The sequence below is a fragment of the Cynocephalus volans genome, chromosome 1 (genome assembly GCF_027409185.1).
Source record: "Cynocephalus volans isolate mCynVol1 chromosome 1, mCynVol1.pri, whole genome shotgun sequence".
In the NCBI taxonomy this organism is placed as follows: Eukaryota; Metazoa; Chordata; class Mammalia; order Dermoptera; family Cynocephalidae; genus Cynocephalus; species Cynocephalus volans.
The window spans coordinates 57,389,174-57,411,219 of NC_084460.1; the positions used below are offsets into that span (position 1 = coordinate 57,389,174).

At 56.3% G+C, this 22,046-nt stretch overlaps 1 protein-coding gene across 1 annotated transcript in view; it reads left to right on the forward strand.

Moving 5' to 3' along the window:
- Positions 1-22,034, forward strand: part of RTEL1 (regulator of telomere elongation helicase 1) — a 34,299-nt gene extending 12,265 nt beyond the window's left edge. The window contains 26 exon segments of the mRNA XM_063093441.1: positions 6,699-6,737; positions 6,805-6,883; positions 7,881-7,978; positions 8,642-8,697; positions 12,077-12,151; positions 12,371-12,452; positions 14,244-14,376; positions 14,512-14,625; positions 14,722-14,762; positions 14,944-15,029; positions 15,189-15,266; positions 15,597-15,674; positions 16,029-16,175; positions 16,275-16,390; positions 16,602-16,725; positions 16,842-16,992; positions 17,098-17,258; positions 17,888-17,983; positions 18,938-19,136; positions 19,340-19,480; positions 20,217-20,330; positions 20,561-20,794; positions 20,875-21,030; positions 21,154-21,314; positions 21,317-21,499; positions 21,578-22,034. Of these exon segments, the coding sequence (XP_062949511.1) occupies positions 6,699-6,737; positions 6,805-6,883; positions 7,881-7,978; positions 8,642-8,697; positions 12,077-12,151; positions 12,371-12,452; positions 14,244-14,376; positions 14,512-14,625; positions 14,722-14,762; positions 14,944-15,029; positions 15,189-15,266; positions 15,597-15,674; positions 16,029-16,175; positions 16,275-16,390; positions 16,602-16,725; positions 16,842-16,992; positions 17,098-17,258; positions 17,888-17,983; positions 18,938-19,136; positions 19,340-19,480; positions 20,217-20,330; positions 20,561-20,794; positions 20,875-21,030; positions 21,154-21,314; positions 21,317-21,499; positions 21,578-21,658 (3,023 nt within the window). The 3' untranslated portion in view covers positions 21,659-22,034.
- Positions 22,035-22,046: the final 12 nt, after the last annotated feature.

The following is a 22,046-nucleotide window of genomic DNA, read 5'->3' on the forward strand; positions in this document are numbered from 1 at the left end:
GCTCAACCAGACCACATTTTAATAGATACTTAACTGGTTGTGGGATTTTAACGTTTGTAGGCAGTGCTGTGTGGGTGTCTTGAGACATTCTGCTGTGTCCTCTGCTGGGATGTGGGGGTCTCAGTGTGAGTAGCCTCAGCATCCCTTGTTTTTCTTTAACATCATACATGTGAACAGACTCCTCAGGGAGGCAGAGGCCCCTGTGGTGGGACCCCTCCTCGCCCTCCTCTCCCAGGGTCCCCCAGCCCTCCTTTGATGATTCACATGTCTGTGTTGATAGAGAGGGTTTGTAAACCTGGTGTTTGTTTGTTTAGCACAGAAGTTCTCAAGCATTTTGGCTTCAAGACCCCTTTACATTCATAAAAATTATTGAACTTTGTTTTTGCAAGTTATGTCTGTTGACAGTTACGGTACTAGAAATGAAAACACGAGGACTGGCCGGTTAGCTCAGTTGGTTAGAGTGTGCTGCTGATAAAAAAAATGAAAACAGAAATTTAAAAATGTCTGCTCATTTAAATAAACCACTACATGTCAGATTAGTTTCCCAGGGCTGCCATAACAAAGTACCACAAACTGGGTGCCTCAGAAGAGCAGAGGCCCCAAGTCCAGATGCAGGGCTGCCTGGGTGAGCTCAGTTGGTTGGAGCCTGGTGTTATAACACCAAGGTCAAGGGTTCAGCTGCCAGCTGCCAACCAAACAAAACCAGATCAGATGGCCACAGGGTTGCTCCTGCTGGGGGATCTGGGGGAGACTTGTACCTTGCCTCGTCCAGCTCCCGACAGCTCCAGTCTCTGCTTCCATCTTCACATGGTCTTCTCTCCTTTGCGTCTGTGCCCAAATTTCCTTTTCTTATAAGGACGCCACTCATTGGGTTTAGGGCCACCCTGATCCACTATGACCTCACCTTAACTTGATTACATCTACAAAGACTCTGTGTTCCAAATAAAGTTACACTGACAGGTACCAGAGGTTACAATTTGAATGTATGTTTTTGGTACAATTCAACCCATAACACATGTTAACATAAAAAACATTATTCCTGAAAAACATTTTATAAATGAGGAGTGGCATTGTCTTACAGTTTTGCAAGTCTTTTTTAATATGTGTCTTAGTAAAAACAGTGGGATTCTCATAACTCTCTCTGCTTTTGATCTGATGCAGTATCATGAAGTGTATTAGTTTCTACAGCTGCTGTAACAAACCACCACAGACGTCATGGCTTAGAGCAACACAGGTTTTTATCTTAAAGTTCTCAGAAGTCCAGAAAGGGCCGTCAGGCTGCGCTGCTTCTGGAGGCTCCAGGGGCATCGTTTCCTTGCCTTTTCCAGCATCTGCGGGCTGCTGTGTCCCTCGGCTTGTGACCCCATGTCCTTCTTGCTCATCTTTCCAGGCTCATTGCTCCTTCTCTGCCTCTTTCCACCTACAAAGGCCCTTGTGATTCTGTTTAGGGCCCACCCAAATAACCCAGGAAAGTCTCCCAGTCTTGAGATCCTCGACTTAATCACATCCATAGAGTCCCTTTTTCCATGTCAGGTGACATATTCACAGGCTCAGGGATAAGGATGTGGACATCTTTGGAGGCCAGGATTCTGCTTCTCACATGTAGCCTCTGGAAAATGTATATTCATGAGAGAATAAGAGGGAAAAGGTCAAATAATTTATGATGATTATTAAAAGTAGCATAGTATCATGAAAATAGGTTTGGCCTTGCAGACCTATTGAGAGGGTCCCAGGGCCACACTTGAAGAGCCGCTGGTTTGATGGGAGGGTCAGATCACAGTGTTGCTCTGAGCTTAGTCTGTCCTGGTGGGGCCTCCCTCTCGTCCTCTGCCACACATGGAGGAGCCATCATTTGCTGAACTGTTTCCAGTGAGTGGATCTCTAATGAATCAGGGCCACAGTCAACACCTAAGTACCTGCCTGCATCTCTGAGTAAATAGGTGAGCTTGTCCAGGACACGTGGCTACCTAGACATGGATTGAACATCTGTACTGTTCAGGGAGTAAGGACAAGAGAAAGTATGTGTTCAGTTCAGACGCACTTTTTCCCTGAATATTTTCAGTGTGCAGCTGTTCAGCTCCAGGGATGTGGAACCCACTGGGACAGCGTGCCAGCTGTGCTTGTGCTGTGATTGTTCTGTATGGTGTGCTAGCTGTGCTTGTTCTGTGCTGTGGTCTTCTTCCCTAGGGACTCCTGTTTTCTGTGTGTTGTGCCTCCTCTAACTGAGTTCAGAGCTTGTCACTCTCTCAAACCCTTTTTGTCTCTTCATTTGTCTTTGATTTATAAAAGGTTCCCCATCACCTTTTTCTCTTAAGGCACTGTTTGTGGCATGTGTCTGGTTTTTTTTCTTCCAATTTAATCTTCATTTTTAAAATACTTTTTTGTTTTCCTTCTAATTCTGTAGAGTTCTGTCACTTTTTCTGAGTTTTAAAAATATGACTTATGTTGGTTTTTGTCTTATATACCTTTCTCCTAATGTCTCTTAGCTTATCTGAAATGTTTATTTTTTATGAAAGTTTACTTTGTAATAATTTCAAACTCATAGGTGATGTGCTAGTATAAAGAACTCCTTTTTATTCTTTTTTTTTTTTTTTTCTTTTTTTTAAAAGATGACCGGTAAGGGGATCTTAACCCTTGACTTGCTGTTGTCAGCACCACGCTCTCCCAAGTGAGCTAACCGGCCATCCCTATATACGATCCGAACCCGTGGCCTTGGTGTTATCAGCACCACACTCTACCGAGTGAGCCACGAGGCCGGCCCCCTTTTTATTCTTTAGCCAGGTTCCCACTTGTTAGCATTTTTTTATTAGCATATTCACTGTTACAAATCATACTTGTTCTTTATGCCCCTTATCCAATCTTTCCACTTCCCCCTCTAATAAACATAGATTTGTTCTCTCCCTCTGAAGGATTACCTGTTTCTCTGTTGGTTTGTTGCCTGGATGATCTGTCCAGTACTGAGACAGGTGTGATCAAGTCATCCCATTATCATAAAGCAGATTTTTCTATCACTCTGGAGTGTACTTTGTGGGCTCTTCTTTTTTTTTTTGGTTTCCGCCGGTGCCTCTCCTTATGTCAGTGCAGTTGAGAGTCTGGCGTGCCATCTGCACGGTGGCTATGACTGCTGCTATAGAGACCAGCTGCTTTTGAGGCAGCTGAGGCAGCTGTGGTGGGCTGCCCTTGAGGAGATGGTGTTTCTGGTGTGCTCTTCACCTGGCTGCTGCTGGGCTCGGTTTCCCCTGGCTCCCGCCTTAGGGCCCCGGTTTGTTAGCATTTTAAAGACTTTAACAACTCCACTTGCTAACACCTTGCTTATTCTTCTTTCTGTTGAGAAAGATTATTTCTTTTTCTGAGTCCTTCAGAGGAGGTTCCAGAGGGACCTGTATCTTAGTGTGCATTTCCTGAGAATGGGACACTCTCATTTGTAACTGCAGTATGATGATCAAATTGGAAGATTAACATTGACACTATATTGACAGACCTCATTAAAATTGTTCCACCTGTCGTCATTGTAGCCAAAAATGTGACAGAATAAAACATTCTGTCTGAGAACGGTCTGCTGTCATCTGTCCTTAATCTCAGGACTGTCATCTGGGACAGTGTCTCAGATTTGCCTTTTGTGGCCTCGATATTTTTGAAGAGAAAGGCTAGTTATTTTTTTGACTGCCCTGCAAGCCAAAAACCAACATCTGGGCTCTAGTTAGTGCCGTTATTTCTTAGACTTTTTTCAGTCCGCATTCCTTCGCATCTGCTTTTGAGACTGGCCTGTGTGCTTGGTCTGCTGTTGCGCCTGGGGTCCCCAAGGAGCTGCCTGTCCTGTCTCTGCAGTCTACTTTCTCTGTTTTCAGGCTGGACAACTTCATAAATCTGTCCTTGGGGTTATGTGGCTTCCTCTGTCACTGCCGTTCTACTATTGAGCCCATTCACTGAGTTTTTTATTTTGGCTGTTGTGTTTTTAGTTCTGAATTTCCACTTGGTTCTTCTTTACGTATTCTATAAACCTGAGGTTTTTCTTTAAAACCCTTCTCAGATGATTCCACCATCTGTGTCATCTTGGTGTTGGCATCTGTTGATTGTCATTTCTCTTTCAAATTCAGCTCTTCCTGTGATTTCTATTTGTTTGTTTTCATGACAGGTAATTTGGGTTGCATTTGGAGTACTTTGTTATGCGACTCTGATTCCTTTTTTTAAAAAAGATTACCAGTAAGGGGATCTTAACCATTGACTTGGTGTTGTCAGCACCAGGCACTCCCCAAGTGAGCTAACCGGCCATCCCTATATGGGATCCGAACCCATGGCCTTGGTGTTATCAGTACCACACTCTCCCGAGTGAGCCACAGGCCAGCCCCCGACTCTGATTCCTTTTTAAATCTGTTTTAGCAGGTGGTCTGCCTGTGTAGATTCAGATGCACACCCTGGCCCTCTCTGGTGGGCTGTGGTTTAAATGTCATCTTGGTCTTCAGAGCCATTGTGGAGCTGCTCTTCCTGGCTGTAGTGGATTGAATTATGTTCCCCAAAACTCACTGAAGCTTGAATTGTGTCCCCCAAGTTTTATGTTCTAGAAACTTGGCCCCCACTGTGACTGTTAGGAGGGTGGGAAATCCTGTTACGGTGATTGAAGGGTGGAGCCTCGAAGAGGTGATTGGATTGTGGGACCGTGCAGTAGTGAATGGATTGAAAATCGTGGTCAGGGGCGTGTTTCTGAGGGCTTTAAAGGAAGAGAGAGGAGAGTCTGTCTCTTTCTCTGCTCCACTATTTTGCAATGTGATACCCTGCCATTACTGTTACTACCACCAGGACCCTTGTTAGATGTATTCCATGGACCATGAACCGCCCAGCCTCCCAAACTGTAAACAAACAAATTTTGTTTCTTTATAAATCACCTAGTTCTGTGTATTTTGTTATAAGCAGCAGAAATGGACTAATACAGTGGCCCACCTGTGTGCTGCCCAGAGACCAGTCTGCTGTCCAGGCAGTATCCCCACTGGGCACCTCAGGGGGAGACGGAGGGGCCCAGGACTTTATACAGATAAAGAGTCCCTTGCTCCACCCTCCCCCAGACCCCCATGCAACTGTCCAGTTGGGAGTGGGTGGCTGCCTCTCTCCTGACTTTGGCTGAGTGCAAGGTGGGGGTGACCGGCCGGGCTCCCTCCTGCCATCTCTAGTTGCCGTTCATTGGGCAGGAGGACACCGCCCTTTGCTGATGTTTGCTTAATGTCGGTGGGTTGGTCGGTGCCTGATGGGGCAGGGGTGGCCTGCACGTTCCTCATGGTGTTCACCTGGAGTAGGGTGGATGTGATAAGAGCTCTGTCCAGCAGGGCTGTCCTCTTCCTGGTCTTTCAGCTAGAGAGAATGGGCTTTTCGTGGGGCTGTTTTTGGTTTGTGCGTCTTAGTGTTTCTAGGTTGCGAGGACCCCTCCGTAGCACAGAGGCCAGGTTATATAGTGTGCAGAAAACAGCACCCAACACCCACCCAGGGCCACCTTCTCTCCATCATTCAGCATCTTCTGTCAGTTGCTTTATGGGCAGGTTTTTTGTTGTAGTAATTAGTGGGAGAAATACAATGGGATGTGCTTCCTCCGTCTTGTTGGGGACTGGAATTCCAGTTTTTATCCCCATCCCGTTCTTTTCCTTACATTTTATTTATTAAAGAACCCAGGCCATTTAATCCGAGGAGTCTGAATCTTGCTGGTGTGTACCCGTGGTGTCATCCAGCACATTCTCTGAGTCTCCTGCCTGGCTGAGCCGGACTCAGGCTCGGTCAGACCCTATCTGGGGCTCAGCGTGTGGCTTTCATCCCTTCTCATAGTCATGTCATTGCTGCTCAGTGCCTAGGTCCATTTACTGTCAGAGGATTGCAAGACAGCGATGTGCTAGCTCTGTTGTCCAATTCGTCAGCAGGAGTAATGTTATAAAGACACACTTCCCCTCCTCAGCTATGTGGTGACACCACTCATGTAGGAAAAGCAGGATAAATCCTCGATTTTTTTCTCCCTTTATGTTCTCAGTTTTCAAATTTGGCCATGTGAATCTGTTTCCAGCTTTCTTGTCAACTTCAGGAGCGGAACAGTTTTAAAAAATATCATCAGTGAAGGGCCGGCCTGTGGCTCACTTGGGAGAGTGGTGCTGATAACACCAAGGCCCCGGGTTTGGATCCCATATAGGGATGGCTGGTTTGCTCACTAGCTGAGCGTGGTGCTGACAACACCAAGTCGAGGGTTAAGATCCCCTTACCAGTCATCTTAAAAAAAAAAAAAAGAAAAAGAAAAATATCATCAGTGAATACATGTATTTAAGTATGTTTGCTTGGTCTCAATCCGTTGTCAATCTCATTGTCCTGTCTTCAGGTGCTTTCATGCTGGCTCCGCATTCTTCTGACATAGCCCCAGTAGTTGTGGATGGCTCCTCGCCTCTGGGTGGCAGGACATTCCACACTCACGATCACACTGTTTCTGTGCCTCCTCAGTGGACAGAGCTAGGAAGTGCGTTCATGTGCATGGACATGTTTGTGTGTGTATTTCTGCAGAGAGAACACCTCTTTAGCTCATGCTGCTGTTTCTAGTTCAAGTTTGGGCTGCAGGATCTCACGTGGCCTCTTCTCACATCTGTTCTGCACACTGGGAATCCTGGTACTCAGGGCACAGCTGGTGGAATTAGGATGGCCCACAGCTGTGTGTCTGCTGCTTTTTTCTCACCCAGGGCTGAACATAGAGCCAGAAGACCTTGTGAAGCTGAAGAGTAAGTGCTGTCCTTCCTCCTCCTCATGGCAGGGTGAGGCCTGCCCTGACACTCCCTTGCCCTGCAGTGATCCTGCTTCACCTGGAGGAGGCCATTGATGCTGTCGAGCTGCCCAGAGAGGACAGTGGCATCACCAAGCCAGGGAGGTGAGGGACAGGGAGCTGACCCCTTGACCCCAGGCCCCGCCTGAGCTAGAGACAGAGTCTTCACACATCAGTGAGAGCTGTTTTCAATTTTCAAGACCCAGGAGGGCTGCCAGCCTTTTATTTGGTCCTTGAGAACATTGGGAGCAACTGCGCACACTACCACACATGGAGCTGCTGAAGCACTCTCTGGAGGCTCCCCTCCAGGCCTTTCCTTTACCCTGGCCCAGCCCGTTTGCAGCAAAGGTCCTATTAGAGCAGGACCTTCTTGTTACGGGTCAGTGTGGTCACCCATCCACCCTGGGGCTCCAGGGACCAGCATGTTCTGAATGTTCCGCAGGCCTCCAGTCTTTGCAGCCACTGGGGCAGCAGTACTTGTCTGTCTTATAGGCAGATGTGGGGTTTTGGCTGGAGCTGTGTAGTAGCTGTGCTCGGTGCACATCCCATGGCCATGCTGGGACACAGGCTCAGGTCTGGTGAGGGCAGAGCATGTTCCGGGGGGCCTGGGCTTCCTGCCTGCTCCCCGAGCCTGTCTGCTTCTGAGCTCTGACCTTTGCAGGGCTCTCAGGGGTTTCCAAATGGAGTCGAGCTCCTCAGCCTACGCCTGCACCATACACCCAACCCCACCCACAGCCCCCATAGGGCCCACCATAGCTTCTACCGCCCACCCCATCTCTTTCCAGTGCTTTTGGGGACCCTGCCCAGAGCTACAGCCTCCAGGAAGCCCCTGACGCTCACCTCCAGACCCTGGCCCTCCCCTCTGGCCTGTGGCCCCTCACCCTACTGCTCCCATTTCCTTGGGATGTGGCACTCATGCCGGACCTTTCTCTTCTCCCCCTGGGAGGCACCTGAGGGCAAAGGCTCCTCCCTTCAGGTTCAGCCTCCCCTGGAGGGTTGAGTTTGTTTCTCAGTGAAGGAGACTTAAAGCCGTTCGCCTTAGCTTCCCAGAGCCGCAGCCTAGTCCCCTGCCAGGCTCAAGCTTGTTTCCCCTCCTTTGCAGCTACATCTTCGAGCTATTTGCCAAAGCCCAGATAACATTTCAGACTAAGGGCTGCCTGCTGGACTCGCTGGACCAGATCATCCAGCACCTTGCGGGACGTGAGTCTCCCAGCCCGCTGTGTAGGGAGGGTCCGGCCAGTGGTCTCTGATGCAGACACAGCAGGAGTTGAGGGTCTGCTCCATGTCCACCGTCAGCTGTCAGCAGGAGTGTGACCCACAGAGCCTCCCCTTTCTGTTTGGGACATTAAGGCATCAGTGCTGTTTGTCCTACTGTTGTGCTCTTCCGTGGAGCATGTTCTGGCCTTGCTGTCAGCAGCTTCTCACGTAGCTCTGTCATTAGTCCCTTTAGGGAGGGCCACAAGTGGCCCATGTGGGTTCAGTTCAGTGAGCTGTGGGCCCTGCCAGCATCTCCCTCACCCCGCCAGAGCCTTGCTTCCTCGCAGGGTGTTCCCATGTGGTGGTGTCCCCACGGCTGCTCTGCAGAACCTGCTTCTGCTGAGCAAGGTCTCGGGGAGTGTGAGGTGCAGGACCCAGCAGGGTCTTTGCTGTGCTCCTGGATACTGGGGAAGGGTGCTGCCACACTTACTTGACCACAGAGCCTATCTTTGAGCTCCACTGACCCCTTGGAGACTCCGTCCCCATTTGGCTTCTCCCCGGCAGGCTGGGAAGAGCAGGCCAGCTGCCCTCCCGTAGCACATCCCACACCCAACGCTGGGGGCCTCCCTGCTGCCGTGCGGGTGTCAGCCCCTGCTGCCCTTTCAGGTGCTGGAGTGTTCACCAACACAGCTGGATTGCAGAAGCTCGCAGACATCATCCAGGTAGGCCAGCCTGGGGCTCTGCTCATCCCCTTACCTGATGGAAGATGGGCAGGTGGCTCCATTTCCTGCTGTACTTCTTACTGATTCTAGACTCAGGGACAGGACAACAGCCCCTACACCATGTGTCCAATTAGCAAACCCTTAGGGCTGTTTCCTCTCACCCTAGATACAAACTACTGGCCTGTCAGGGAGGAGTGGCCAGTCATGCCCAGAGGGCCGGGTGGGGACCCCACTCTTCAAAGGCAGGCCCAGCAGCTCCTGCTACCTCTCAGAGGAGTAGTCTGGGGACACCTGCTCAGGGGAAAGACAGATGGGAGCCCTGTTCTGTGAGCCTACCACAGAGAGATGACACCCTACCACAGAGAGATGACACCGACTCTCCCCCTCCCCAGCCACGTTCTGCCCAGCAGCACCCCATGTGACGTTCTGCTGTCGTCCTTAGGCCCAGCTGAGCTGAGCTGAGCTGAGCTGTAGATGAGCCGGGGCCTGTTTTCCCTGGTGGGAGAGCTGCCTGGCGGGGCAGTTGGGACCAGCACGCTTTTTCAGGTGTTCTGGGCAAGGTCTTGCTCTCTAGAGTCTGCTAGTTCTTTCAGAAGCCGACCCTCAGGAGCCCTGATTGTGGGGCTTTGGTTCTTGGGGCACTGGAGGCCCTGGGGTGCTGTGCAAGGTCTTCTGCCACCCTGCACCTCCCAAGCCACTTGAGGTCACGGCAAGCACAAGAAGACTGCTCAGTGTCTGGTCCCTGGTCCTGGGCACTGCTCGTGCTTGGGGAGGCCAGCCATGTTCATGGTGCAGCTGCTGTGTCTGTGCTGCTGGGCTTAGAGCTGTGGCCCCAGGAGAACCAGCACTGAGCAGGGGCAGACCTGGAGTGTGGCAGGGGGGTGGGCAGGAAGGCGGCTGGACAGGGCTCAGGCCTGCCTCCCCCATGGCCAGCTCTGACAGGTGGTGTCACAGCCTCAGTTTCCTTCTCTGTGAAGGGGGGATTGGGCCAGAAAGATAGCACTACCAACGCTATGCTGGTGGGGCTGGGCTTTGTCCTCCCGGCACTTCTCCAAAGGCTCAGTGGGCATCTTGGGCACAACTGCTGGCCATCTGGGCAGCGAAGACCCCTCTGTCTGTGGCTCCTGGTTGCCCACAGCAAGGCTGCTATGCCATCCTCCTGGGGGTGTTTTTGGCCCCTAGAACAGGAGGCTCTGCTCCAGGAAGGCCCGCCTTCCCTCTGGTCTCCTGATCAGTCACTGTGGTTGAGCAGGCCAGTGTGTCAGGAGCAGCTCCAGGGAATCCACTCTTTCCCTTCCCTGGCAATCTGGCCAGCTCAGCCATGGCCCATAGCCAGGTGAGGCGAGCCCTGTAGCTCCCAGGACTGGAGGATGGGTACAAGCTAGGCCGGCACCCTCCCCCTGGAGTGCGGTTCTCTAGGCTCCCGTGGATGGGGAGGTTTGTCCCTCCTCCACACTCTCCGGATCCCAAATATCACTCACCCCTTAGTTTGGAATTTCCTTTGGCTGATGCTCTAAGGAGCTCCTGGCAGACGACTCGGCCCCCTGACCAGCCCTGGGGTATGCTTGGCCAGATTGGAGCTGGCGTGTTCCTTTGGCAGGAAGGTGTGGGACTGAGCAGTCATCACACAGCTGCTTCCTGAGTACTGCAGGCATCCGGTGCTCCTCTTGGAACATGGGCATGCTGGGCACATGCGGCCTGTCCTCAGAGCTGGGAGACCACGGGCCACCCCCAAGTGGAATGGGCACAGATGGCCCCAGGATGAGGATCTGGCAATGTGCAGTTGAACTGAAGGCGACCCTGGAGGCACAGGAAGGGGTGGGGGCCTGAGACGAGGAGTGTAGGTACATTGATGGTGCCTTAGCACAGCGCCCGCTTGTGGCAGTGGAATCCAGTTCCTGTTATCCAGTCCCTGCAGGCCAGTACTTTGGTAAAATGCCAAGCCTCGTGTTTGGACAATGAAAACAGCTCTAGAAGTTTCTCCTGTGCTTACATCATGGACTGCACCATCTGAGGCACATACCTCCACACATAGACTATGCACATGCACACGCATACACAAATCCATGAATGTACCCACACGTGTGTGCTTGCAAAAACAGGGTGTGTTGCAGGCATGTCACAGGTGTGTCGCAGGCATGCAATCAGGCATCCTTCCGTCAGGCGTCCTCCAATCTGGGCCTCCTCTCATCGGGCAGCCTCAGCTGTGTGTCTGGTTCTCGAGTTTGCTTTCCCACCGGACAGTGCATGGGGAAATCTCTAGATCCAGGTGGCATCTCTAAGTCTCTGTGTTCTTTTAACTGAAGTGTGGTCTGCAGTTTGGGCATTACCTAGTTTGCTTCTCTGTTTTCCCGTGGGTCAGTCATTTCTCACTGTTCCCAGTGGTGCCTCCTTGAGCCCGCAACAGTTGTCTCTCCACTGGAGCTGCTGTGCCTGTCACCAGGCTCTGATGTCAGCGCCTTTGGTGGCTGAGCTGTTCTGCTGAGTGGAATGCACACCCCCTGTTGCGAGTGTCTTGTGCATGTTCTCTGCTCCTGTGTGGTTCCTTGTCTGTGGACTGTCTCCATGTGCCCGTCCTGGTGCACGAGGTATCCTTTCCCTGTGGACTTGCAGGGCTTCTTCATCAACCCACACGCAGTGCCCATGTCTCTACTCCTCCCTTGCTCGTCTTTGTCCACTTTTGTGATGGGCTCAGTGAGCAGAGGTTTCCTTGTGTTGGGACGCCTTATCGTGCAGGCTCATGCCTCCTGGCCCAGATGACAGTGGCTCTCAGCCTGCTCTGTGGAGTCAGGCCACTAACTCACCTGGAGGGGAAGGCAGAGGTTGACTTGTCTCCCACAACAAGCAGGTGCACGCATCCTGGCCGAGGTGGCCTTGGAGTGCTGATGCCATGCTGCAGTGGTCTCACTGCATGTTTTTGTTTGCTGTAGCTTTGTGGTAAGTCTTGATGTTGGCCAGAACAAATTCCTCCTCATTGTTCCTTTTAAACTTGACGTTTTCTCCACCAGGTGAGTTGTGGAGTTGGCTTGTTTGCTCCTTTAAGAATCCTGCTGTGATTTTGATTGGGATGTGCTGAATTTTCTAGATAATTTTGGGGCCCGGGGTCACAGAGGTGAGGCCCTGGAGGCCTGCTGCACTCGCTGGGTCTCCCAGAGAGGAGGGGATGGGCAGGCGAGTTCCTGCCCTTGGCGTGGGCTGTGCGAGGGGACATTGTGGGTCAGATGATCCAGATGATGCTCCTGAGTGTGACTCTGCAGAAGAGCAGGCAGCGTCCAGTGCTCTTGTGTGCTGGGCCAGGGTCTCTTGGTTTCCCTGGGCACACCCTGGGCCTGCTGTGCCTCAGGCTCCTGACATGGTATATGCCTTCTCTGACTTTCAGATCGTGTTCAGTGTGGACCCCGCCGGGGATGGCCCCAGTTCTTTGGCAGGGCTGGGGGTCTCTCAGTCCTATAAGGTAGGGACACAGCAGGACCAGGGGTCTCACAGTCCTATGAGGTAGGGGCGTTGGGGGGCGGGGGTCTCCCAGACCTATGAGGTAGGGGTGTGTGGAGGGGTGGAGGTCCCACAGTCCTATGAGATAGGGGCACAGGCTGGGGCTCTTACCGTCATGGGGGGTGGTTCCTTCAGGACATGCGTGGGGCAAGGGGACACCTGTCCACACTCACCCCTCCAGGTGCATATTCACCCTGACACCAGTCCCCGTAGGACGGCTCAGCGGTCAGATGTGTGGAGTGTCTCTGCAGCCAGAAAGCAAGGTACAGGGCCTGGGGGCTGAGACATACTCCCTGCCTGACCTCTATATGGCACCTGGCACCCCCACGCTGCGGCCCAGCGGTGGGTCTCCCATGCTGTGGGCCCGGCCGCCTCCTGTGTCCAGCCCTCTCCAGGGCTACTTCCTCACTCCCCTTTGAGAGTCAGAGTTACTAGAACTGGAGAGACCTTGGAGAAGGCCTGATGGCTCTGTGACCTGCCCAGAGTCACCCTGTGGGTGGTGGCAGAGTCAGGCATGCCAGGCCTCCCTGCCCCACTGGATACTCACTCACACCAAGGTGGGTCAGTGTGGACCTGCACGGCGAGGCACGGCTTTCATTCCCCTCTCAAACCAGTGCCTGGCTAGGCCTTCCAGACTCTGCCCTGTGCTGCTGGGAGACCACTCCCCAGGCCTCAGGGCTGCATCTGAAGGGCAGGCTGTCTGACTCTGCTGCCCGAAGACCCACAGTGCATGCAGGCCTCACCCCTGCCTCGTCCCCATACCTCCTTGGTGTCATATGCGTCTCATGTCTGGAGTTGGGGCTGCTGGGCTATTGAGGGTGGTCTGTGAGTGCCCCTCGGCTTGGTGTCCCTGGGCTCGGTGATGGGCACTGCAGTTCTTGGTATGCAGCACCCCCCCCTCCCACCCCACCCCACCCCACCCCACCCCACCCCACCCCACCCCCCAACCCACCCCCAGCGCCCTGCACAGCATCCAGGTCTGTGCCTCTCCTGCATTTCCCTGCGAGGCCTTGCGTCTGGCTTCTGCCCTGCCTTCTTGGTGAGTGCTTTGCCTCGAGTTGCCGTCTGATTCATGGCCCTATGGCAGGAGGCTGCCCAGCAGAAGCAGCCCCTGTGCAGCATATGCAGATCAGGGAGAGGAGGGCTGGGGACATGGCCGGGGGCCCAGTGTGGCCTCTCCCGGCAGGAGACCAGTGCCACCTCACCAGCATTTGTGCCTGCGGTGGCCAGAGCATTAAGGGGGAGCTCAGGTACTGAGGGGCTGAGATGTGGTAACCCTTTTCTTCCATCTGCCTCTGAAACCATGTGACTTCTCGGAAGTGGCTGCTCTCTGGGTTGAGTATTTATGAGAATCTAGTTCATGGAGGTGGACTCCCCCAACTCCACCCTTGGCAGCAGCAGGAGGTGGTCTCCCCAGCACGGGGCAGATTTGATCCCTGTGAGCGTGGAACAGCTTGGCTGCAGAGAATGGTTTTGCCTATTTGAGGAATAAGCCGTCATCCCTGCTGACCCTAGTCTTTACTTTAGAGTCAAATTTAACGTCATGCTATTTGTGCTGTTTTAATTTCCACAGCTTCTGGAGGCCACTGGGAGTGAGTGGGAGGCAGGCGTGCCCCGGCCCCTCCCACGGCTGCCCTCAGCCAGCAGCCAGGCACTTCCAAGAACAAGGCTGCTTGGTCCTTGCTGACCTTTCTTTTTCCAGAGAGAGCATCTGGGAGCTCACACTTCCTCTCGTAACCTGCACGTGGAATGTCAGGAGGTGGATGCTGCCTCCTTCCTGTGCGCTTTTGGCAGCAGGGGCTTCGTGCCGAGCCACACGTCACATTTCCTCAGACGTTTGAGGCTGGGGCTGGTTTTGGCTGACCTCCCTCGAGCTGTCCCCAGTGTCCTCCCCGGGGGCCTGCCTCCTGTTACTGGGCCCCCGAGGGAGGCCCCAGCAGAGCTCAGCTGAGGGCAGGCCCCTTGTTCTGACACTGCGTGTGCCAGGCCATGCAGCTGTGGGTGGTTCATTCAGGTCCCCATGTCCACTCCTCATACCCCGTCTCCCCTGCCAGGGAAGGTGCTCAGCTACTGGTGCCTCAGCCCCGGCCACAGCATGCGCGAGCTGACCCGCCTGGGCGTCCGCACCCTCATCCTTACCAGCGGTACACTGGCCCCTGTGTCCTCCTTCGCCCTGGAGATGCAGATGTACGGGCTGCCCTGCCCAGAGGCTGGAGCGCTGGTGATGCCAGTGGGGTGGGGGTGGGGGTGCTGGTCTGGGCGCCAGGGGTCCCTGTGAGCCTTGTGTGGCCACTCACTGTCCACTCCTCTGCCCTCCCACAGCCCATTCCCAGTCTGCCTGGAGAACCCACATGTCATCGACAAGCACCAGATCTGGGTGGGGGTTGTCCCTAGAGGCCCCGACAGAGCTCAGCTGAGCTCTGCATTTGACAAGCGGTAAGGGTCCTGCTCTCTGGGCCTAGCCAGGCAAGGCAGCAGGGAGTGGGGTCTGAGCCCTGTGACCCTCACGGCAGCGGCCTCCCTGGCTTGCAGGTTTTCCGAGGAGTGCTTGTCCTCCCTGGGGAAGGCTCTGGGTAAGTACCGCTGCACACAGAATCTGTGGCCCTCGGGAAGCCCTTGCCCCTGGCTGTCCCCATCCTGGGCCTCCCACCCAATTCTGCGGGTGGAACCAGTATGCCCAGCCCCTGTCCAAAAGCTGGCACGGGCCTCTCTGGATGTCCAGCCACCACCCTGACCACGCCACTGCGCTTCCAGGCAACATCGCCCGCGTGGTGCCCCATGGGCTGCTGGTCTTCTTCCCTTCCTACCCTGTCATGGAGAAGAGCCTGGAGTTCTGGCGGGTTCGTCACCCGTGTGTCTTCTTGTGGGGTGGGAGGGAAGCCCCCCAAAAGGCCAAGAGTCTGGGCTGGGTAGGCAGGGCAGGGCACAAAAGGCTGTGGACACAGACCCTGGCCTGCCCAAGACTGACGGGTGGAGTGAACTGCTACCTCCTCTCACAGGCCCACGACCTGGCCAGGAGGCTGGAGGCACTGAAGCCGCTATTTGTGGAGCCCAGAGGCAAAGGCAGCTTCTCAGAGGTGCGCTCGGCCAGGGCCCTGGGCCTGCTGGTCACCCTGCCTCTGCTGCCCCTCACGGCCTCCCTGAGGTTGGCTGCTGGCCCTGACTGGGGGCTCTGGCTGGGTCCAGCTGCCTCTTCAGGGTCCCATGCTTTCTTCCTGCCCTGGGTGTGTTGCCTCTTAGAAAGCAGCTGACACACACCGTTTGGGTGGGTGACTCTAGCAGCCAGCCCTTGTATCTGAGGCGCTGGGGGTGACCTTGGCTCTGGGCTCCCTGTGCTTTCTGGGAAACACTGAGAAGTTGGGCCAAGGACATGGCTGAGGCTTGGGCTGACCAGCCTCTCCCTCCAGGTCATCGATGAATACTACAAGAGAGTGGTTTCCCCGGAGTCCAGCGGGGCCACCTTCCTGGCAGTGTGCCGGGGCAAGGTGAGCCTCTGCGTGTCATCCCCACACCTGGCAGTCTTTCCCTCGTGGGAGCCCCCTCCGTCAGGCCCCACATCCAACAGACACAGATTGGGAGGGAGCCACACTGCTGGCCCTCCTGGGCCTGGGACTTGCTTGTGGACCAAGCACAGGCAGGATGGAGGAGGCCCTGACCATGGGGAGCTGGTTGTGGGGTTCTGGTAGCTGTGGGCCCCAGGTGGCGGACCTGACCCAAGGATGGAGCTCCTCCCCCACAGCTGGGGTATGTGGCTATGAGGGTCAGGTCCCTGGGCTTGGGTGGAGGCAGGAAGGGCAGAAAGCCCACTTCCCCTGACAGCTCCCTGGCCTGCCCCCCAGGCCAGCGAGGGGCTGGACTTCTCAGATGCAAATGGCCGCGGTGTGGTTGTCACGGGCCTTCCTTACCCACCCCGCATGGACCCCCGGGTTGTCCTTAAAATGCAATTCCTGGACGAGATGAAGGGCCAGAGCAGGGATGGAGGCCAGGTGAGACACCACAGGGTCGGGGCTGGGGGCCAGGTGAGAGACCATGGGGGTGGGGGCTGGGGCAGGGAGACCAGGTGACCAAGCCCCTGTCCCCCACAGTTCCTCTCTGGGCAGGAGTGGTACCGGCAGCAGGCGTCCAGGGCTGTGAACCAGGCCATCGGGCGGGTGATCCGGCACCGCCACGACTACGGGGCTGTCTTCCTCTGTGACCACAGGTGCGTGGCATCAGGTGCAGGAGGCAGGGCTCCACATGGTCACCTCCACATCTCCCACTGTACCCTTGGACCCTCCTTCCACATGTGGGGCCCCGTCACCCAGCAGCCTTTGGCCCCATGGGGTCACAGCGTGGGGCTCCTGCCCATGGACGCTAGTTCTTCACTTTAGTGAACTGGGGACACGGAGCTGATGGTCACACCCTCTCTCCAGGTTTGCCTACGCCGATGCCAGAGCCCAGCTGCCCTCCTGGGTGCGTCCCTACGTCAAGGTGTATGACAACTTTGGCCACGTCATCCGAGATGTGGCCCAGTTCTTCCGTGTCGCTCAGAAAACTGTGAGTTCCCAGTGCCCACCTGGCCATGCCGTGACTCCCTGGTCAGGGAGGTGTGTGGGGCTCTCCCCTGAGGAGCCACTGAAACAGGCAGGGCCCCCCACCCTGTGATTCTGCAGATGCCTGTGCCAGCCCCCCGGGCAGCAGCCCTGAGTCTGGGTGAGGGAGAAGGTGCTGTTGGGGTGGCCGCCTGTCCTGCCTCCCTCCTCTCCACCAGGAAAGCCAAGAGTCTGGACCTGCACATCCCCAGCTTGAAGCAGAAGCCCTCAGGTGCGTGTGTGCAGGGCAGAGCTTGCCTGGCACCATGGGTTGCCTCCTGGTGTCTGGGACGCCCCAGTGGACTCTGCTGCCAATACCATAACTTTGTTCCTGTAGGATCACCAGCTGCCAGGGACTCCGAGAGCAGCCTGTGCGTGGAGTATGAGCAGGAGCTGGTCCTCGCCCAGCGGAGGCCTGCAGGGCTACTGGCTGCCCTGGAGCACAGCGAGCAGCGGGCTGCGCGGCCTGGGGATGAAGCCCGTCCGGGCGAGGAGGAGGTGCAGGGGCCTGGGATGGATACCTCAGGCACCTCCCCACTCAGCCCTGTAAATCCCCTCCTGGGCAGACGGGATCTCAGTACCTCCTGGCTGTGTGTGTGCCCTATGCCCTGCCTGGCGCTTTGCTGGTGCCCCCCACAATACTGGTTCTCTGGTGGGTCAGCTTGGCACAGTTCACTTGAGGTCTGGTTCCTGCTGCGCCTAAGACTGGTCTTTCTCCAGACCCAGGGTGTAGGGGGAGCTCGAGTTCCTTCTCCCCTGGGGCCTGTGCCCAGAGCCCATAGTGTCCTGGGCCTGACCTGAAACCTCCTCCCTGCTTCCCACCTTCCCTCCCACTCCTGCCCCACAGCCCCCGGAGTGAGCCCCAGGTGCAGACAGCAGGCATCTTTTGTCTCCTTTCCTTTCCATCAGCCCCAGTTAGAAAACTGTTTTACCTGAACCCGCCCTTACATGCTACTGCCTGCAAGCCATGAGGGTATGTGGCTTGACTTAAGAAAGGGGCTGAGTCGCAGCACAGCCACCAGGGCTCAGGCATGACTCGCACTCCTGGGACCTCTGTCCATGCTGCGGTTAGGGCTCCTTGGGGCCCCCAAAGGTGTGGGTCAGGACCACGGCTGTGTCCTCTGCAGGTACACAGTTGCTCCACGCCGTCCTGCCAGAATGAGAAGAGGCTGGTGGGTGAGCAGAGAGGAGGAAGGAAGAAGGTCAGGCTGGTGAGCTGCCCGGTGCGTGAGCCGTCCCGCAGCCTGCTCTGGCTACCACAGACACCCCAGGAACTGATGCCTTGGGCGGCCATGATGTTGATGTGGTCCGAGGGGCTCCAATTTGCAGCTCTGTCCATAGGAGTCTTGAGAGCCCCTCTGCCTTCCCAGGTGGAATCTGGCCCTTGCCCATGGGCATATTTGGTTTGGGACCTGCATCTGCCCATAGCTCCCACAGCTGTGGTAGGCAGAGTGTGGACACTGACCTGTCCTGTGTGAGGAGAAACAGTGTGTTCCCAGCCTCAGATAAAGGCAGCAGAGTCACAACCTGAGCCAGGAAGCCCCTTGCCTGCTGGAAAGTCCCAAGTGTGGTTGCCTTTGTCCATGTCCCTTGGCTTCTGGGAAGAACTGGGCAGTGCCCAGGGAGGACTGGTGCTGTCAGGAAATGGGCTGGCTGCCAAGGAGCCTGTGAGCACAAGGGTGGGGGTACCTGGACTACCTTTGTATTGGTTTCCCTGTGCCCCTGCTGGTCTGGGCTGTGCAGGAGAGGGGGTGTGGCACGTTGAGAAGCCCCTCACTATGAGCCAATGTCCTCGTGTGTCGGCTGCAGTTATACCTGCTGTGGGGCAGGGAGCTGGCAGAGAGCACACTGGCTCTGCTCCTTTGCTGCTCTCAGGACTTTGGTGAGCAGAGCGTGGCTGTCCTAAACCAAGGCCAGGCGTCGATCCCCTGCTGCCTCTCCTGATGGCCTTCACTGTGAGCTGTGACCCTAGACAGGCCTGGCCCAGCTGTGCCCTGAGACTGGGGCTTGCTTCTCCCACAGCTCCTCCCTGCTCTCCACCCAGCCAGCCAGTCTCACAGGCAGCATTCCCTCTGCGGCAACCCTGTCTCAGGGATCCCTGGCCATGGCTGTTGCTGCCCTAGGGACTGGGAGGGATAGGACTGGCCCTGATGGGGCCTTGGCCATGTGCCTAGCAGGAGGAGCCAGCAGCCAGTGCACAGGAAGGCAGAGCCAAGCAGTTCATGGTGGCTGTGAAGCAGGCGCTGAGCCAGGCCAGCTTCAGCACCTTCACCCGGGCCCTGCAGGACTACAAGGGCTCTGATGACTTCGCGGCCCTGGTGGCATGCCTCAGCCCCCTCTTTGCCGAGGACCCCAAGAAGCACAGCCTTCTCCGAGGTGCCCTGCACAGGCCACCCACCCAGGGTAGCACCACAGCTGTGGGGTGGGGCTACGAGGACAGCTGGGCAGGGCCCCCAGGGCTCAAGGTTGTTCCTATTCCCTAGAAAAGGTGCTTGGTGGGCAACCCATGGTCCCCAGAGCCCCCAGCCCAGCAGCCATAGCGGGTAGAGCCCACAGGCCCAGACACCTCTCCCTGACAGGCTTCTACCAGTTTGTGCGGCCCCACCACAAGCAGCAGTTTGAGGAGGTCTGCTTCCAGTTGACCGGCCAAGGCTGTGGTTACCAGCCTGAGCACAGCCTCCCCAACAGGCAGCGGGCAGAGCCAGGCCTGGACCCCCTCGGTGAGTGGGGCCTAGGCAGAACCCTCAAACTCAGACCCGGAGGGTAGGGTGGCACCTGGTGTCCCTAGGGTGGTGGGGGTGGGCATCCCCAGGCCCCTGCTTGGCCTAGCCTCCCTGTTCCTGCGTGGGAGTTGATAGGGGTCTCCATAGGGTAGCACCACTGTGGGGAGAGCCCTGCCCCTGTTGTGCAAAGACCCCTGGTCCCTCCACCTCACCAGCACACACAGTCCTGGGACCAGGCCTGCCAGGAGAGTCCTGCATCTGGCTGGTCAAGTGCACATGCCAGGGGCCTGCCCCCTCTGTCTTTTTTACTGATGCAGTGGAGTCTTGTCACCTCCAGAGGTGGGCGCTCCTGCTCCTGTGCATGTTAATGAACAGACCACTGTAGGGATTACTCGAGTTCAGTATCCCTCTGGGTGACCCAACTTGTCAGGAAGACTCCCCCATCCCCTTTTGGGCTCAGTACCCAATGGGGTGTCCTTATGTCTGCAACTCCATGACTCAGCTCCTAAGCAGTGCTTCAGCCTGCCTCCACTATCCCAGCTCCCCCAGCTAAGGGATGAAGCCCTGCCCTGCCTCCCCCCACCCCAGGAGGACAGTCAGGGGTTGGCCCTGCTATACCTTAGCTACCCCAGTGCCCCTGCCCTGGTCTGAGAAGGGTTGTGATGCCCAGTCTCCCTCTACCAGACCTTCCTCCTCAGGATTGACTGTGTCTTCTGTTCCCATATTTTTTCAGGAAAGGAGCCTGACCCCAAGCTGACCTTGCCCAAGGGCACAGCCAGGCAGTTGGACCCCAGAGAACACCTGAACCAGGGTGGGCCCCACCTGTCCACTAGGCCACCCCTTGCAGGTACCTGGCTCCTGAGCTGTGGGGCCTGCAGACCTGGGTGGGGTCCTCAGTCCTTGAAGAGTCTCATGCTTCACAGTTTGGCCTGAGAGGCTTCCGGCAAGTGCCACCAACAGAGCTGAGGACCATTGTGGGAAGGGGTCTCCTAGGGGAAGGGGAGGCAGAGGTGGGCAGGACTCTCTAGGCTCCTAGGCCCCCAGTGTAGCCTCCAAGCCATGCTACCTCTGTACCAGGGGATTCCAACAGCTGTCCACAAGTGGAGTCCGGAGCCTTTGGAGCAGAAAAGCAGAGCCAGCCTGCTGTGAGTGCCTACCTGGCGGACGCCCGCAGAGCCCTGGGGCCCAACGGCTGTGGCCAGCTTTTGGCTGCACTGACAGCCTACAAACAGGACGACAATCTTGACAAGGTCCTGGCTGTGGTGGCTGCGCTGACCACTGCAAGGCCTGAAGACTTCCCCCTGCTGCAGAGCAAGTGGCCCTGAGGTGGAGGGCAGTAGGGTGGAGGGCAGGGTGGGGATTGAGCCAGGTGTGAGCGAACCTTCCTGCAGGGTTCAGGATGTTCGTGCGTCAGCACCACAAGCAGCGCTTTCTGCAGACCTGCACAGACCTGACAGGTCTGCCCGCCCTGGGCACCGAGCTGCTAGGATCCCGGGTGGAGAGCCCCACCAGACCTCCCAAGCTCACCTGCGGGGCTCCCCCACCAGGTAGGGGTCCCTGCCTGGGTGCTCCCCCCACCCCTGCCCTGTCACCTCTGAGCCCCATGCAGTCCCAGGCATGGGGAGCAGAGAAGCACCAGGAGCCCCTAGAACTCACTCCTCTATCTCCAGGCCCATTACAATCACAGAGACCTGAGAAGACCCAGAGCAAGATCTCATCCTTTCTTAGACAGCAGCCAGCCAGGGGTGTAGGGGCCAGCAGTGCTGCTGCAGGGCCTAGCTGGCCCCTTGGGCCTCCCCATGGGCATGCACAGTCTAAGTGGGGTGAGTCTTTCATGGTAGGGCTGCAAGGACTGTTGGGGGTGGGGGCACACCGAGCTGCAGTCTGGCGAGCTCACGTGGGCCCCTTGCAGCAGGCTTTGCGTGCCGGGGCTGTGGGGCGGAGGACACAGTGCCCTTCCAGTGCCCCTCCTGCGACTTCCACCGCTGCTGGGCCTGCTGGCGACGGCACCTCCAGGTTGGCGCCCAGCCCCCAACAGTCCTGCTGGGCGTCGGTGGCCAGCAGGCATGTGCAGCAGCCTGGGTGTCTCCACAGGCCTCTAGGACGTGCCCAGCTTGCCATGCCACCTCCAGGAAGCAGAGCCTCAAGCAGGTCTTCTGGCCAGAGCCCCAGTGAGCATCTGTGGAGACACTCAAGACACTATGAGGTCTGCAGAGGCTGAGGTTGCCCCTGACATGGCTTGAACGCTTGCCTGTCCAGCCTGGTGTGGGTCAAGAGCCTACCCAACAGGGAGGCCAGATGGTGCCCAGGCCCACCACAGGCCTCATATGGGCAGGGCCATGGTTTGTCCCTGAAGCTGTAGTGGCATCTGGGCCTGTTTGTGAGGAGCCAAAGCCACGTGGGGTCTGGGTTGGGTCTGTTAGAAGGTGCTTCCCCAGAACTTCCCCTGGCTGCCCCAGGGACATCTTGGCAGAGCCCTCAGCCAGGAAGGAGGGGCCTGCCTGACCAGTGCACCTGTTTTCAGTCTGGTGATGGGGTTCTAATAAAGCTGCTGGCAGTGTCA